Genomic DNA, 13,950 nt, shown 5'->3' on the forward strand with positions numbered 1-13,950 from the left:
GGCGCAGGAGAGGAAGGTCCTCTATGAGGTGGATTGATTCAGTGACTGGGATAATTGTGATGGGAGTGTCAGAGACAGTGCGAATGGCACAGGACAGAGCGGAGTTTAGGGCTGTTGTACATAGGGTCGCTATGAGTCGCAGGCGACTCGACGGCACATAACAACAACAAAAAAATTAATTTTGATGGCACCTAACAATAACAGCAACACAAATCGTATTAACTTGATGCTATCTAATAAGAATAGTTTCTTAAACTGTGAGACAATAAATTTGTTTGTTATAATCCTTATTTAGGGTATTTGTTATAGCAACACCTTCCAACTACGATATAATTAAAAAATATTTTCAGTGGCATGCGCGCATACACACACACATATACCCCTGAACAAAAGATACCACAATCTTGCCCTATCCTGACCCATCCTATCTCCTCTACACTCAAGCTCATAATTTATTGCAATGACTGTGCTAGTCTGTGTCCTTGAAAGTCTCCCTCTCTTGCACTGACCTTCCACTTTTCAAGCATGATGTCTTTTTCTTAGCACTGATGCCTCCTGACAACATGCCTAAAATATGTGAGACAGAGTTTCATTAACCTTGCCTAGGTGCTCTAAGGAGCATCTTGGTTGCATTTTCTCCCAGACAAACTTGTTTGTTCTTTTAGCAATCCATAATATATTCCGTACTTGTCACTAACACCACAACTCAAAGGCATTAATTTGTCTTCTGTCATCCGTAATTATTGTCCAACTTTCAGATGCGTAGGAAGCAATTGAAAATACTATGGCTTGGATCAAGTACCCCTTTGTCTTTAAGTAGACATCCTTGTTTAAAAAGGTCTTGATAGCAGATTTGCCCAGTGCAACTCTCTCGTTTTCTTCATTCATTCATTTATTAATTTATTTCTATATCTTACAGGTGACTCGATGGCACATAACAACAACAATAACATATGTATATATAAAAATTGTAAAAAACATTTATGAGGATTCAAGGGGGTAGGGGGTAGAAGCAGAAGGTGAGGATGGATAGGGATGAAATCACAGGGTTGCACAATTTGGCAGGTGGGGTGAATGGGTAAAGAAAATGAGAAATAATCCAACAGACAGGATGATGGTGAGCACAGTCCAGTGGTGAGTTTTGGGTTTTGTTGTTGTTGTTGTTTGTTTGTTTTGCAAAAACATTGTCTTTTTTATTTGTGGGTTTCCTCAGATTCTATGGCTACTTCATGCTGAACAAGGGCATTGAGATGAAGGGGAAGGGAAGTCCACTTTAATACTTTACTGGTGGTCTGGAGTTGAAGCTTCATGACTTCTTATTCATTTAGAAGCTTCATACCTTCTTGTTCAGTTTTCTTCCCTCTGGCTGCAAGTTATTTGCATGTGTGAGTCCAGTAGGAGTGGCTGGCTTAATTTTGAGTCTCCATCCACCTTTATTTCCTTAGCTGACAGTTTTATTTCCCTTTTGTCTCTTGAACCATGCTCGTGGTTCAGGTTTGGAAGAAGACTTAGTGTTCAGGTTACCTATAGGAAATCGAGCAAACCTAGAAATTAAAAACTTGTGAATTACAAAAAAAGAACTTTGGAGGTGTTACTTACAGTTATACTGGAGGAAAGTGGCTTAGATAAAGTTCCTCATATACACCATGCAGCTGGAGTGGGGGGGAGGAGCGGCAGGCAACTCTCCCTAGGGGCCAGGTGGCTCTCTCTGAGGCTTGGCAGCACCTGCCAGGAGCCAGATGACTTCTCGCCCCCCGCCCAAAGCTCTTCTGAGGTCTGGACCTTGCACCCTAATGGGGACCGTGACCATGGACAGCACTTAAGTCATCTCTAGCACCACCATCATTGCCCCCTTTCTCTCCACCAGGTGGTCTAATTGTAACTCAAAGTAGGCATTATTACTTCCCCTTCCACAAAGGGAGAACGGTCTTCCAGAATGGTGAACAGAAACATTTTTATGGTTGAAAAAAGTAAAGGCAGTAGAGCAAGGACTCAAAAGAAGGTTGTCTGGAGGCAGGCCATGAGGCTGCGAGCTACACAGGTCATTTGGGTCAGTCAACTTTCATCTTCCTCTGCAAGCAGAATCCTGCTGAAGATCATTTTCAAAATGGCCAGAAGAGTACACACAGGCCACGCACACGGCCTCTTGAGTTTTCTTGACGGCTGCTATGATAGGTGTTAATTGAAGATCCAAGTAAAATGAAATTGTGGGCAACTTTAATCTTTTCTCCATGTATCATTATGTTTCCTATTGGTCCAATGGTGAGGATTTTTGTTTTCCTAATGTTGAAGTATAATACATATTGAAGTCTGTAATTTTTTATCTTTTTCAGAGCTTCAAGTCTTCTTCACTTTCTGTAAACAAAATTGTGTCATCTTTGTAACACAAGCTGTTGTTGAATTTTCTTCTAATCTTCTAATATGATGCCATACTCTTCATATAGTTCAGTTTCTTAGGTTATTTGCTCTTCATACAAATAAAATAAATGTGGATAAATATTACAATCTTGAGGCACACTTTTCCTGATTCTAAACCATGCACTGTGCCCTTGTTCTGTTTGAATAACTGCTTCTTGGTCTATGTACAAGTTTCAGATGAGCACAGTGAAGTGTTCTGGAATTCCTGATCTTCTCAGTACTATTCTGTGAGATGATTCCTGTAAATTGATGCTTTTTTGGTACAATGACTTTGTGTATTCCTTCTGTCTTCTTTTGGTGTTTCCTTTATCAGTCAGGATTTTGCCTGATAGAAACCCTTTAGTATTGCCACTAGAAACTTGAATCTGTTCTTCAGTTCTTTCAGCTTGAGAAATACCAAGTGTATTCTTTTTTCCCTTTTAGTTTTCTAACTCTTTCTAGCTCTTTGCCTATACTATGCTTTGTCTTTTTAAGCTGCCCTTTATGATCTTCTGTTCAACTCTCTGAGTTCAGCATTTCTTCCCTTTTTTCCTTTTTTATGTTCTAGTTCAGCATTAAGAGTCTCTCATGATTTCCCTTTTGATCTTTTACTTTTTTTAAAATAACCTTTTGCTTTCTTCATGGATGATGTCATTGTTATCATCTTATAACTTGCCTGTTTTTCAGTCATTGGTGTTTAGTACGTGAAATATATTCTTGAGATGGTTTTAAATTCAAGTAGGATAAATTTGAGTTTGTATTTTGGCCCTTTGGACTTGTTTTCATTTTCTTCAGTTTCCATTTGAACTTGTACATGAATAATTGAGGATCTGCTCCATAGTTGGCTTCTGGCCCTGTTTTGACTGCTGATATTGAGCTTTTCAACTCTCTCTTTCCACACATAATAGTAGTCTGATTCCTGTATATTTCAGGTGAAGTCCATGTCCATAGGTGCCATTTATGTTTCTTAACTAAGGTGTTTGCATTGAATAAATCATTAGATATACAAAATTCTGTCATACAATCTCTGGTCTCTCTTTTGTCACCATGGGCTGCTTTTCAGCTCTCTTCTTTGCTTCTAACTTTTGCGTTCCAGTTACCAATAACTATTAATGCCTTTTGATTGCATGTTAAATCCATTTCAGACTACAAAACTTGAAGGACATCTTCAGTTTCTTCATCTTTGACTTTAATAGGTGGTGCATATGTTTGAATAATGTATTAACAGGCCTTCCCTGTATGCATTTGGATAGTATCCCATCACTCAATGCATTATACTTCAGGCTCGATCTTGAAATGTTCTTTTTGTCTATGACTATAACACATTTCTTTTCAGTTTGTCGTTTCTAGCATAGTAGATTGTCTATTCCAAAGTGCCACTACCAGTTTATCTCAGTTCAGTAATGCCTAGGTTGTCAATCTGTTTTATTTTTAACAACCACAGATTTTACTAGAATTGTACTTTGTACAGTGTATATTCCAATTATTAATGAATGTTTGCATGCTTCTTATTTTCAACATTGTCATGCCAGTAAATGACCCTTCACTAGTTGAAATTACTCCATCTATGTCATTAAAGTAGAATCTAAGGTGGAAGCTCTTTCCTCACTTTTTTGGTTCTGTTTCTAAGTGCCTTTTAAGTTGGGGGGCTCATTCTCAACACTATATCAGGCAGTGTTACAACATTACTCATAGGGTTTTCGCAGGCGTATTATTCAGAAGTGGATCTCCATTCTTATTTAAACCTGTCCACCATGAATGATTCTGCTGATGTTTGAAATATTGGTGGTCTAGCTCTTAGCATCACAGCAGCACACAATACATCACAGCACAGCGAATTGACAGACAAGTGGTGGCCCTCAATTGAGGGTGCTAGCTCCGAAGGTAAGCTTTTCCTCTTTGTTGGCTCTAGTTCCTTGTTTCTTGGTTCCTTTGAAGTCAAATATAGCTTGACATCTATCAACTCCCAAGTGTGCTTTCTTGCTTAATCTGCCCTTTTTATATTTCAAAAGGTTGACTCAAGACACACCCTATAATATCATTGTTTAATCCCAAATAAGATTAAAACCCCAAGTGTATTTTCATTTCCATGAAGTCAGAACCAACTTATGGCTGACAGTCCATTGGTTTTTTTGAGGCTATAAATCGCCCTGGAGGAGGTTGCCTTTCTTCCTCCCATGGAGCTGTTTTGGTATTCTTTGGATAAGCAGCATAACTCCCTATGGCCTGTGCTTCCAGAGCTCCCACCACAAATATAAGGGTTAGGATTTAAATACATGTTTTGGAGACCATCATTGTTGTTGTTGTGTACCATAGTTGGAGCCAACCTATAGGTGACCCTCTGGTGGGTTTTCAGAGGAAGTTAATCGCATGAGAGGAGATTGCCCATCCTTCTCTGGAGAGGCTGGTAGCCTCAAACTCTGTGCCTTCAGGATTGCAATGAAGCTTCTTTTCACGATAGCAACTTAATTTTTAAACATATTTAAAGGAAGCTGGGCTTTATGAGGAGGGATGTGGTATCAAAATTGGAGGAAGACTTAACAACCTGCCTTATGCAGCTAACACAACCTTGTTTGTTGATACTGAGGAGGACCTGAAGCACTTGCTGCAAAAGGTCAAGGTGTATAATCTTCAATATGGATGGAAGCTCAACATCAAAAAGACAGAGTCTCATCACTGTACGAATTGGCATCAACATGATAGTGGGAGAAGCCTGAGGCTGTTAACAATTTCACCTCTTGGCACCAGCAGTTAGGAAATCAAAAGATGAATTACAATGGGAAAATCTGCTGTCGGGGACTTCTCCAGAGTACTGAGAAGCAGTGATGTCAGTCTAGAGACTAAGGTGCGCCTCATCCATGCCATGGTCTTCACAATTTTTTTTTTAAGGAAAAATAGAATTGCTTTAATAATTAAAAAAAGTAATTTCTAGATCCATCTTGAAATACAATCTTTTGAGTGACAGGATAATATTGATGCTTATACAAGGAAGCCTATTGAATACCACCATTCAAATGAATGCACAGATACCTAGAGCAAAAGAGGAGGAAATAGAAGTCTACCAACTTTCACAGTCAGAAATCGATCGAACATGCAATCAGAATTCATGAATACTAATGGGTAACTGTAGCCTTTGATATTCTCCAGCAAGTGTTTCAAGTCCTCCTCACTTTCAGCAAGCATGATTGTACCATCTGTGTAACACAGGTTGTTGATGAGTCTTCCTCCAATCTTAATGGTACGTTCTTTAGAAATTCTGTCCTTTTGAGTGATTTGCCCAGCATGCAAATTGAATATGTATGGAAAAAGGATACAGCCATGATGCACTTCTTTCTTGATTTTGAATCATTCAGTATTCCCTTACTCTGTTCAAATAAAAACTTTTGTCTAGGTATAGGTTTGGCATGAGCACAATTAAATGTTCTGTGATTCCCATTCTTCTCAATGTTAAGGTCTTCACAATTACTTGCTAATCAGAGTAGACAATGACTAAGGATGACAGAAGAAAACAAACAGGTCTCTCTTGGAGAGGGTGAAACCAAGTTTCTCCTTGGAGGCAAGAGTTTGAAGCTCCATCTCATATACTTGGCACATGGCCAGGAAGGACCAGACTTTGGAAAGGGATACCATATTCGGAAAGGTAGAGGGACTATGCAGGAGAGGAAGAGCTAAGATGAGATGGATTGGTACAGTAACTGGGGCAGTGGGGATAGGTGTGTCAATGAGACTGGCTCAGGACGGGGCAGGTTTCAGAGCTGTATATAGGGTCTCTGTGAATCACAAGCAACTCAACAGCACATAACAACTAAATATATAATGGATATAAATCTATAGAACAACTAAATACTCAACTAAAAAAATTATAGTGATTGCTTTGGCAGCACATATACTAAAATTGGAATGATACAGAGAAATTAGCATGACCCCTGCTCAATGATGACATGCAAATTCATGAGGCATTCCATGTTTTGCATGGTTTACGAAGGGAATATGTGATTTCCAACATTGAAACAATTCTCACAACAGAAATATTAACATCTGCAGTCTATAATGTTAAAAATAGCACACTATACTTGAATACTATTGTTGTTAATGTTGCTGTTGCTGTTAGGTGCCATCAAGTCAAGGACGACTCATAACGACCTTATGAACAAAAGATCTGAACCCAGTCCTGTCCTGTGCCGTCGTCACACTTCCTGAGACATGAAAGCCTATTGCAGCAGTCACCTTGTCAAACCACCTGATTGAGGGTCTCCTCTCCTTCGCTGACCCTCCAGCATTCCCAACATCATGTCCCTCTCCAAGGAATAGCACTTCCTAGCAATATGTCAGTATGTTAGGCAAAGCCTCATCATTCTTGCCTCCAAAGAGCACTCCAGCTGCACTCTTTCCAAGACATATCTATTCACTTTTTTGGCCATCCATGGAATGTTCATTGCTGTTCCCCAACACCGCAGTTCAGAGGCATCAATTCTTTTTCTGTTGTCCTTATTCATTGTCCAGGTCTCAGATGCATAGCTAGTAACCGGAAAGACCATAGCCTAAATCAGACACACTTTAGTCCACAATCTGACATCACTACTCCTCAATAATTTGGAAAAGTCTCTAACTGCAGATTTTCCCATTGCAGTGCATCTCCTTATTTCTTGACTGCACGTACCAAAGGTGTTAATTGTAGATCCCATCAAGATGAAACTGTTGACATTTTCATTCTCCTGTCCATCCATCATGACACTACCTATTGAACCAGTGGTAAGAATCTTTGTTTTCTTGATATTGAGACACAATCCTTACTGAAGGCTGCATTCCTTGATCTTCTGCAACAAGTGCTTCAAATCCTCCTCATTTTCAGCAAGCAAGATTGTGTTATCTGCATAATGCAGGTTATTGATGACTCTCCCTCCAATCCTGCTGCCACACTTCTCTTCATAAAGTCCAGCATCTCGGATCATTTGCTCAGCATATAGACTGAACAGGTATGGAGACAGAATAAATTCCTGATTCACTCTCTTCACAGTTCCAAACCATACAGTGCTCCCCTGCTCCGTTTGCACAACAGCCACCTGTTCCAGGTATAGGTTCTTCATGAGCATGATCAAGTGCTCTAGGATTCCCATTCTTCTCAATGTCAGCCACGACTTGTCATGATCCACACAGTCAAATGTCTTTGCATAGTCAATAAAGCACCAATAGACATTCTTCTGGTATTCCTTACTTTCAGCCAGGATCCATCTGACATCAGCAGTGATGTCCCTGGTGCCACAACCTCTTCTAAATCCCACTTGAACTTTGGGCATTTCCCTGTCTGTATACTGCTCCAGCCATTTTTTAATGATCTTTGGTATTTTGCTAGCATGTGATATCATTGATATTGTTTGATAATTTCCACACTCAGATGGATCACCTCTTCCAAACCGTTGGCCAGACAGCTGTCCTCCAAATTTTCTGGCATAGACTGGTGAGTGCATCTAAGGCTGCATCTGTTAATTGAAACAAGTCAATTGGTATCCCATCAATTTCTTGGGGCCTTATTTTTTGCCAGTGCCTTCAAGGCAGCTTCCAATTCCTCCTTCATTGCCATTGGCTCCTACTCATATGGTACTTCCTGAAATTTTTTTTAGTGTCAATCACTTCTTTCGGGTACAGTGATTCTGTGCATTCCCTCTTTCTTCTTTTGAGGCTTTCTGGCTCATTCAATACATTGTCCATAGCATCTTTCAGCATTGTGATACGAGGCCTAAATTTCTTTTTCAGTTCCTTCTGCTTGAGAAATGCAGAGTGAGTTCTTCCCTTTTTAGTCTTAAATTCCAGCTCTCTGCACATTCCATTATAATACTTTGCTTTGTCCTCCCATGCTGTCTTTTGAAACTGTCTGTTCAACTCTTTTTCTTCAACATGTTTTCCTTTAGATTTGGCTTCCCAATGTTCCAGTGAAATCTTTAGAGTCACTTCTGCTATCCATTTGAGTTTTTTTCTTCTCTGTTTTTGTAATGACTTTTTGCTTTCATTGTTGATATCATCCCACAACTCATCTGATCTTATGTCATTGGTGTTCAATGCCTCAAACCTATTAAGATGATCATGAAATTCCGAAGGAATTGATTCAAGATCATAACTTTATTCCTGTGGACTTATTTTAATTTTCTTTGGCCTCAATTTAAATTTGCATATGAGTAATTGATGATCTGATCCACAGTCTGCTCCTGGCCTAGTTTTGACAGGTGATATTGAGCATAACCAGTGATTCCTTTGACAAATGTAGTCAGTCTGATTCCTGTGCAGCCCATTGGATGAAATTCACATGTAAAGTTGTCTTTTGTGTCTTTTAGAATATGTATTTGCAATGAATAAATCATTGTAAATACAAAATTCAGTCATTCTATTTCCAGCCTCATTTCTATCACCAAGCCCATATTTTTCAACTACTGTTTCTTCTTCATTGTTTCCTACTGTTTGAACATTTCTAAATGGTGTTAGCAAACAATTAATTGTAAGCTGATTGTATCTGATGTTGTAATCAGTTTGGGTGGGCGGGCCTTCATATAATTTCGATTGGGCCCTCTGGCCATAGGCCTTTAGAAAGAACATTGTTATAAGTGGTGCAGCACTTGTCTGTCAGTTTTCTGTACTGCAGTTACTTTGGTTTGCAGTGATACTGAAATTTTGGCCACCAATGTGTCAAATTCCAAAAGGGTTTCCCATTGTGAATGGGTTTTGGTGGAGCTCCCTGATTAAGACAGACTGGGAAGCAGGATGGACCATCTAATTCCTAAATATAAGGCTTTTGAAAACCCTATGAACACTAAATGAAGAGGATAGTTACAGTAGTATAGTGGTAGAGCCCAGATTGGAAGTTAGTTGAAATGAGGAAAATCAGTAACAAACATCTTTTAACAATTGATACATAGAATGTTGGTAGCTTGAATGTTGGAAAATTGGGTATTGTTACAAATGAAATGGGAACGCATGATTATTGACATACTAGGCATTAGTGAGATATGATGAATCAGAAATGGCCACTGTGAATCAGATAATCATATGCTGTACTATGCAGTGATTGAAAAACAAAAGAACAGTGTTACATTTATAGTCATAAAGTCAATTTCAAGTTCTATCCTGAATACAGTGTTGCAAGTGCTAGGATAATATCCATACCCATACAGGCAAGACCCATTAAAATGACTATTACTCAAGTATATGCTCCTACATCTAGTTCCAAAGAGGAAGAAATTGAGAATTTTTACCAAATTTTGCTGTCTGAAATTGATCGAAGATGCAGTCAAGATGTGTAAAAGATAATTGTTGACTGGAATGCAAAAGTAGGAAACAATAAAGAAGACACTTGAATACTAATAAGTAAAAGTAGCATGTTGTTATGTTATATGCATGTACTGCATATATTATTGTTGTGTGGCATTGAGTCAGAATCAACTCATAGGTGATCCTCCAGCACGTTTTCAGAGACTATAAATCACATGGGAAGTGATTGTCTTTCTCCTTGGAGCAATCAGTGTATTCAAACTGTCTGCCTTTGACTTAGCAGCACAACTCCTTGCTACTAAGCTACCAGAGTTCTCAGAACTGTATTAATGAATATACTTTTAACTATATCTTCACATGTGCCTTTATGGACTTGTGATACTTGCAAAAGATTAGATAAGCCATGGTCTAAAATAACTTAATAGAATTTTAAGGGAAATTTAATCATGTAGTTTTTGTATTATTACCTGAAATAAATATTTTTATAAGTGTATTTTGGTAGACATTAAAGATCTCTTTTGCACATGATGAAGATCTCTCCAAGAAAGTACCAAATAAATATTCATTTCAGGAGTCAGATTCCTTTATACCTAGAATTAGCTGTATTGTGCTGTGATATCACCAGAAACACGCCATTTTCTAGATGTTTATGTCACAGATTCCTCCTGATTTTTACATGAGAAAAACAAGATAAAATAATGAAAGCCAGAAACTTTAATTTACTAATCTTTCTTTGTGTTTATCTAGTTACTACATTTTAAACTAATAATATTATCAAATAATTCTAATTTTCTCCTTAATACGTCAAGTTCCAATGGTAATTTTAAGAAAAAAGTATTTTTTCCTACATAATATGTGGACTTAAAAAAGAAAGAAGACAAAATAAAAAATAGCATCCATCAAATGTTCTGCTGGAGAAGGAAGGGGCAATCTCCTCCTGTACTACTCAGATCCGATTTGACGGAACACATGCAAAAAATTTAAAAAAAAATAGCTATTGATAAATCTGTCAAAAAAGTGAAAAAAATTTTTACTGTTTGAAAATTTAAGATACTGTTTCTTTTCCTACTATTATTTACCTACTCTTATTTTCTATGTAAAGTTTGACAGTCTAATTCTGTTCAAAATTTAGCCATTTCTTTTTAACTTTGTGTTCTTCTCTTTATTAAAAAATGTATAGGAAAGAGAGCAAAACTGAATGACCCTAATTCTGAATTAACTGAAGTAAAGGAATTGACAGAAGACAACAATGATGAGTAAGTTTTGTGGGTTTTTTTTTTCCATTTTGAAATGATATGCAACATCAAGACAGATGGAGAAAAGATTGAAACTGTCAAAGAGTTCATCCTACTTTGATCCATAGTGACTTGATCACTTGGCACCAGCAGTCATGAGATCAGTAGACATACTGCACTGGGAAAATCTGTAGTCAGGGAACTCTCCAAATTATTGAGGACCAATTATGTCATTTTGAGGACTCAGTTGTGCCTGATTCAGGCCATGGTCTTTTCAGTCACTTGCTATGTATCTAAGAACTGGACAATGACTAAGGATAACAGAAGAAGAATTGATGCCTCTGAACAATGGTGTTGGAGAAGAGTACTGAATATCCCTTGGACTTCCAAAAGAATAAACAAACAGAGAAAATTCAACCAGAGGGTACGTTGGAGGCAAAGATGATAAAGCTTCCTCTCACATACTTTAGGTATTTTGCTAGGAGAAGCTATTCCTTGGAGAAAGACATCATGCTTGGAAAGGTAGAGAAATGGCAAAGGAGAGGAAGACCTAGGTGGGTCTCCACCAGGTGCTTCAATGGGCTTGAGAGTGTCAGGTATGTGAGGATGGCACAGGATAGGACAGGGTTCAGATTGGTTGTTCATAGGGTCGCTGTGGGTCATACTCAATGGCACCTAACTACAACATGGATAGTGCAGGTAAAACAAGTTTTTAAAACATTTGATTAGTAGATAATAACTTGACTTTTTTCCCTGCAGCTGCTTATTCTCATCCATTCTGTTGGGAAAAGAATGTAACTTGATGTTGTTGTTGATTGCCGTCGTCCAGTCGAGCATGGCTCATAGCAACCATATAAACAAAAGGCCTAAAGCCTTTCTATAACTGTCGTGATTTATCAAAGTTCATAGAGTTTCCAGAGGCATATCTTAGGAAGTGGATGCCACTCCTGCTTCCAAACCTCTCTTAAACTAGGAGCTCCACCAAACACTGTCCACAATGTGTAACCATTATGGCATTTGACATTCCAGTGGCATAAAGTTCAGGTTTGAACCTGAACCCCAGGTTACCTTTGTACAGCATATTGACAAAAGAGTGCTTTACCGCATAAAAGAATGTTCCTCCAAAATATAACAATTGGCTTTTAAATACAAAGCCCCTCCCCGAGGTCTTGTTGACTCTAAACAAGAAGCTTAAATTAAAAAAAAAACAACCAATATAGTATGTTGTTGTTGTTATATGCTGTTGACTCACCTGCAACGTATAGCAACCCTATGTACAGCAGCTTTGAACCCTTCCCTGTATGACATTTTGTTGTTTTGTACCATTGAGTTGGAACCAATCCATAGTGAACCCTCCAGCGGGTTGGTTTTCAGAGGCAGTTAATCTCATGAAGAAGAGACTGGTAGCCTACAATTCCCTACACTATAAGCTTCTGAGAAGATAAACAATGCTAGTGGTTTGAATCACTGCTGACAATATTTTGACCTGGTGTTTTGATTAACTCATGGCTTTTAATTATAGCAGTTGGCTTTTGTAGAATGAAGATTACCTTTGGTCTACCTTTCCTTGGAAATACAATAATATTAGAAAAAGTAGTCAGGATTTTGTAAGCCTTTTTTTTTTTTTTTTGTCTAGACTTATATAGCATTTATTTCATTCTGGTTTAGCATTGTCCATGATGCTTGGAAGGGTAGAGGAACAGCACAAAATAGGAAGACCCTAGATGAGATGGTTGACTCAGTAATGGGGGTAGGTGTGCCAGAGACAATGAAGTTGGTTCAAGATAGTGTAGAGTTCTGAGCTGTTGTATATAGGGTTGCTATGAGTCAACAGCACGTAACAACTATACTACAGACAGGTACAGAAATTCTGTTAAGAGGTCATTTCTTTAATCCATGCATAGCTCTCAGCTTTTGTCTCCCAGGTCAAGAATGAAAAAAACAACAAGACCATTCACTCTTTCATTCAATAATTACTTACTACACATTTATGCTAAATATTATTCTCAGTGTTAGGGCTACACAGATGACTTAGACTCTATTCCTTAAGGAATTTATGGTCTAGAATGGAAGATAGATTCATAAAAGTGAGTAGAATAGAGTATGATGTTATAATTGATAACATGACCTAAACATATGTCTGGTAGCTAAATTCAACTATAAAACTAGAGTTACCATGGTTTGAAAGTAGACTTTAAAAAACTCCTCAAGTTCCTTACCTTGAAGTCAGAACTGACTTATTATAGCTGAGCTTCCAGCAAATTTTCTGAGACTTTAAATCCAAGGGAGAAGATTGCCCATATTTTTCCCTGAGAGTCACTGGTGGATTGGAACTGACCGAGTTCATAGAATAATTAACCACAATATTTGAATGTAAATAAAATAAAAGTAAAATTTTTAGCAATAAAAATTATTTTTAAGAATACTAGCAAAATGTTTTCTCGTATATTTAGTATTTAATTGGATTCTTATTTTTATTTACCTTTTTAAACTTAATTTAAAATATTTATATTATAAAATTCATTTAAAAGTTGAATCCCATCCCTTTTCTTTATTTTGATAAAAGTTTTAAGTGAAAGTAATGAACAAATTAACATGTTTTAAATTCTTTTTACAAAAACTTAGTATTTGGAAAGAAATCTTAAGACCACTAAAAACATTCAAATGCTTAGAATCTGTAGAGTAAAAGATATTTAAATACTGTAAACAAAATTTTCCACTGAGTTCTTAGAAAATTTGCAAGAGTATTACAAAGAAACCCTGTGTCTTTCCCCAAACGAATGCATTATTAACGTTTTGTTACATGCACTTCAATAAACATACATACATATATATTTATGCATTTGTTTCTGAATGATTGAGAAATTGCATATGACATCTCTTTTACTATGAAGTACTTTAATGTGGGCTCTATGAGGAAAAATGTGGGTCAATATTGGTGGAAGATCTGTCAACAATCTGCGATATGCAAATGATACAACCCTGCTTGCTGAAACTAAAGAGGACCTGAAGCACTTGCTGCAGAGGGTCAAGGACTGCAGCCTCCAATATGGATTGA

General features: G+C 37.6%; 1 protein-coding gene across 1 annotated transcript in view; it reads left to right on the plus strand.

The window, feature by feature from the left end:
* The window catches only part of ITGB3BP (integrin beta 3 binding protein (beta3-endonexin)), a gene marked incomplete at its 5' end in the record, with an annotated part of 53,354 nt that overhangs the window by 5,509 nt on the left and 33,895 nt on the right, over positions 1-13,950 (plus strand). The window contains one exon of the mRNA XM_006879845.1: positions 10,838-10,913. Coding sequence (XP_006879907.1) covers positions 10,838-10,913 — 76 coding nt within the window. The remainder of the gene's footprint in view (positions 1-10,837; positions 10,914-13,950) is intronic.

This window comes from Elephantulus edwardii, unplaced genomic scaffold, assembly GCF_000299155.1.
Source record: "Elephantulus edwardii isolate Elephantulus edwardi_28Jun2011 unplaced genomic scaffold, EleEdw1.0 scaffold00005, whole genome shotgun sequence".
Taxonomy (NCBI): Eukaryota; Metazoa; Chordata; class Mammalia; order Macroscelidea; family Macroscelididae; genus Elephantulus; species Elephantulus edwardii.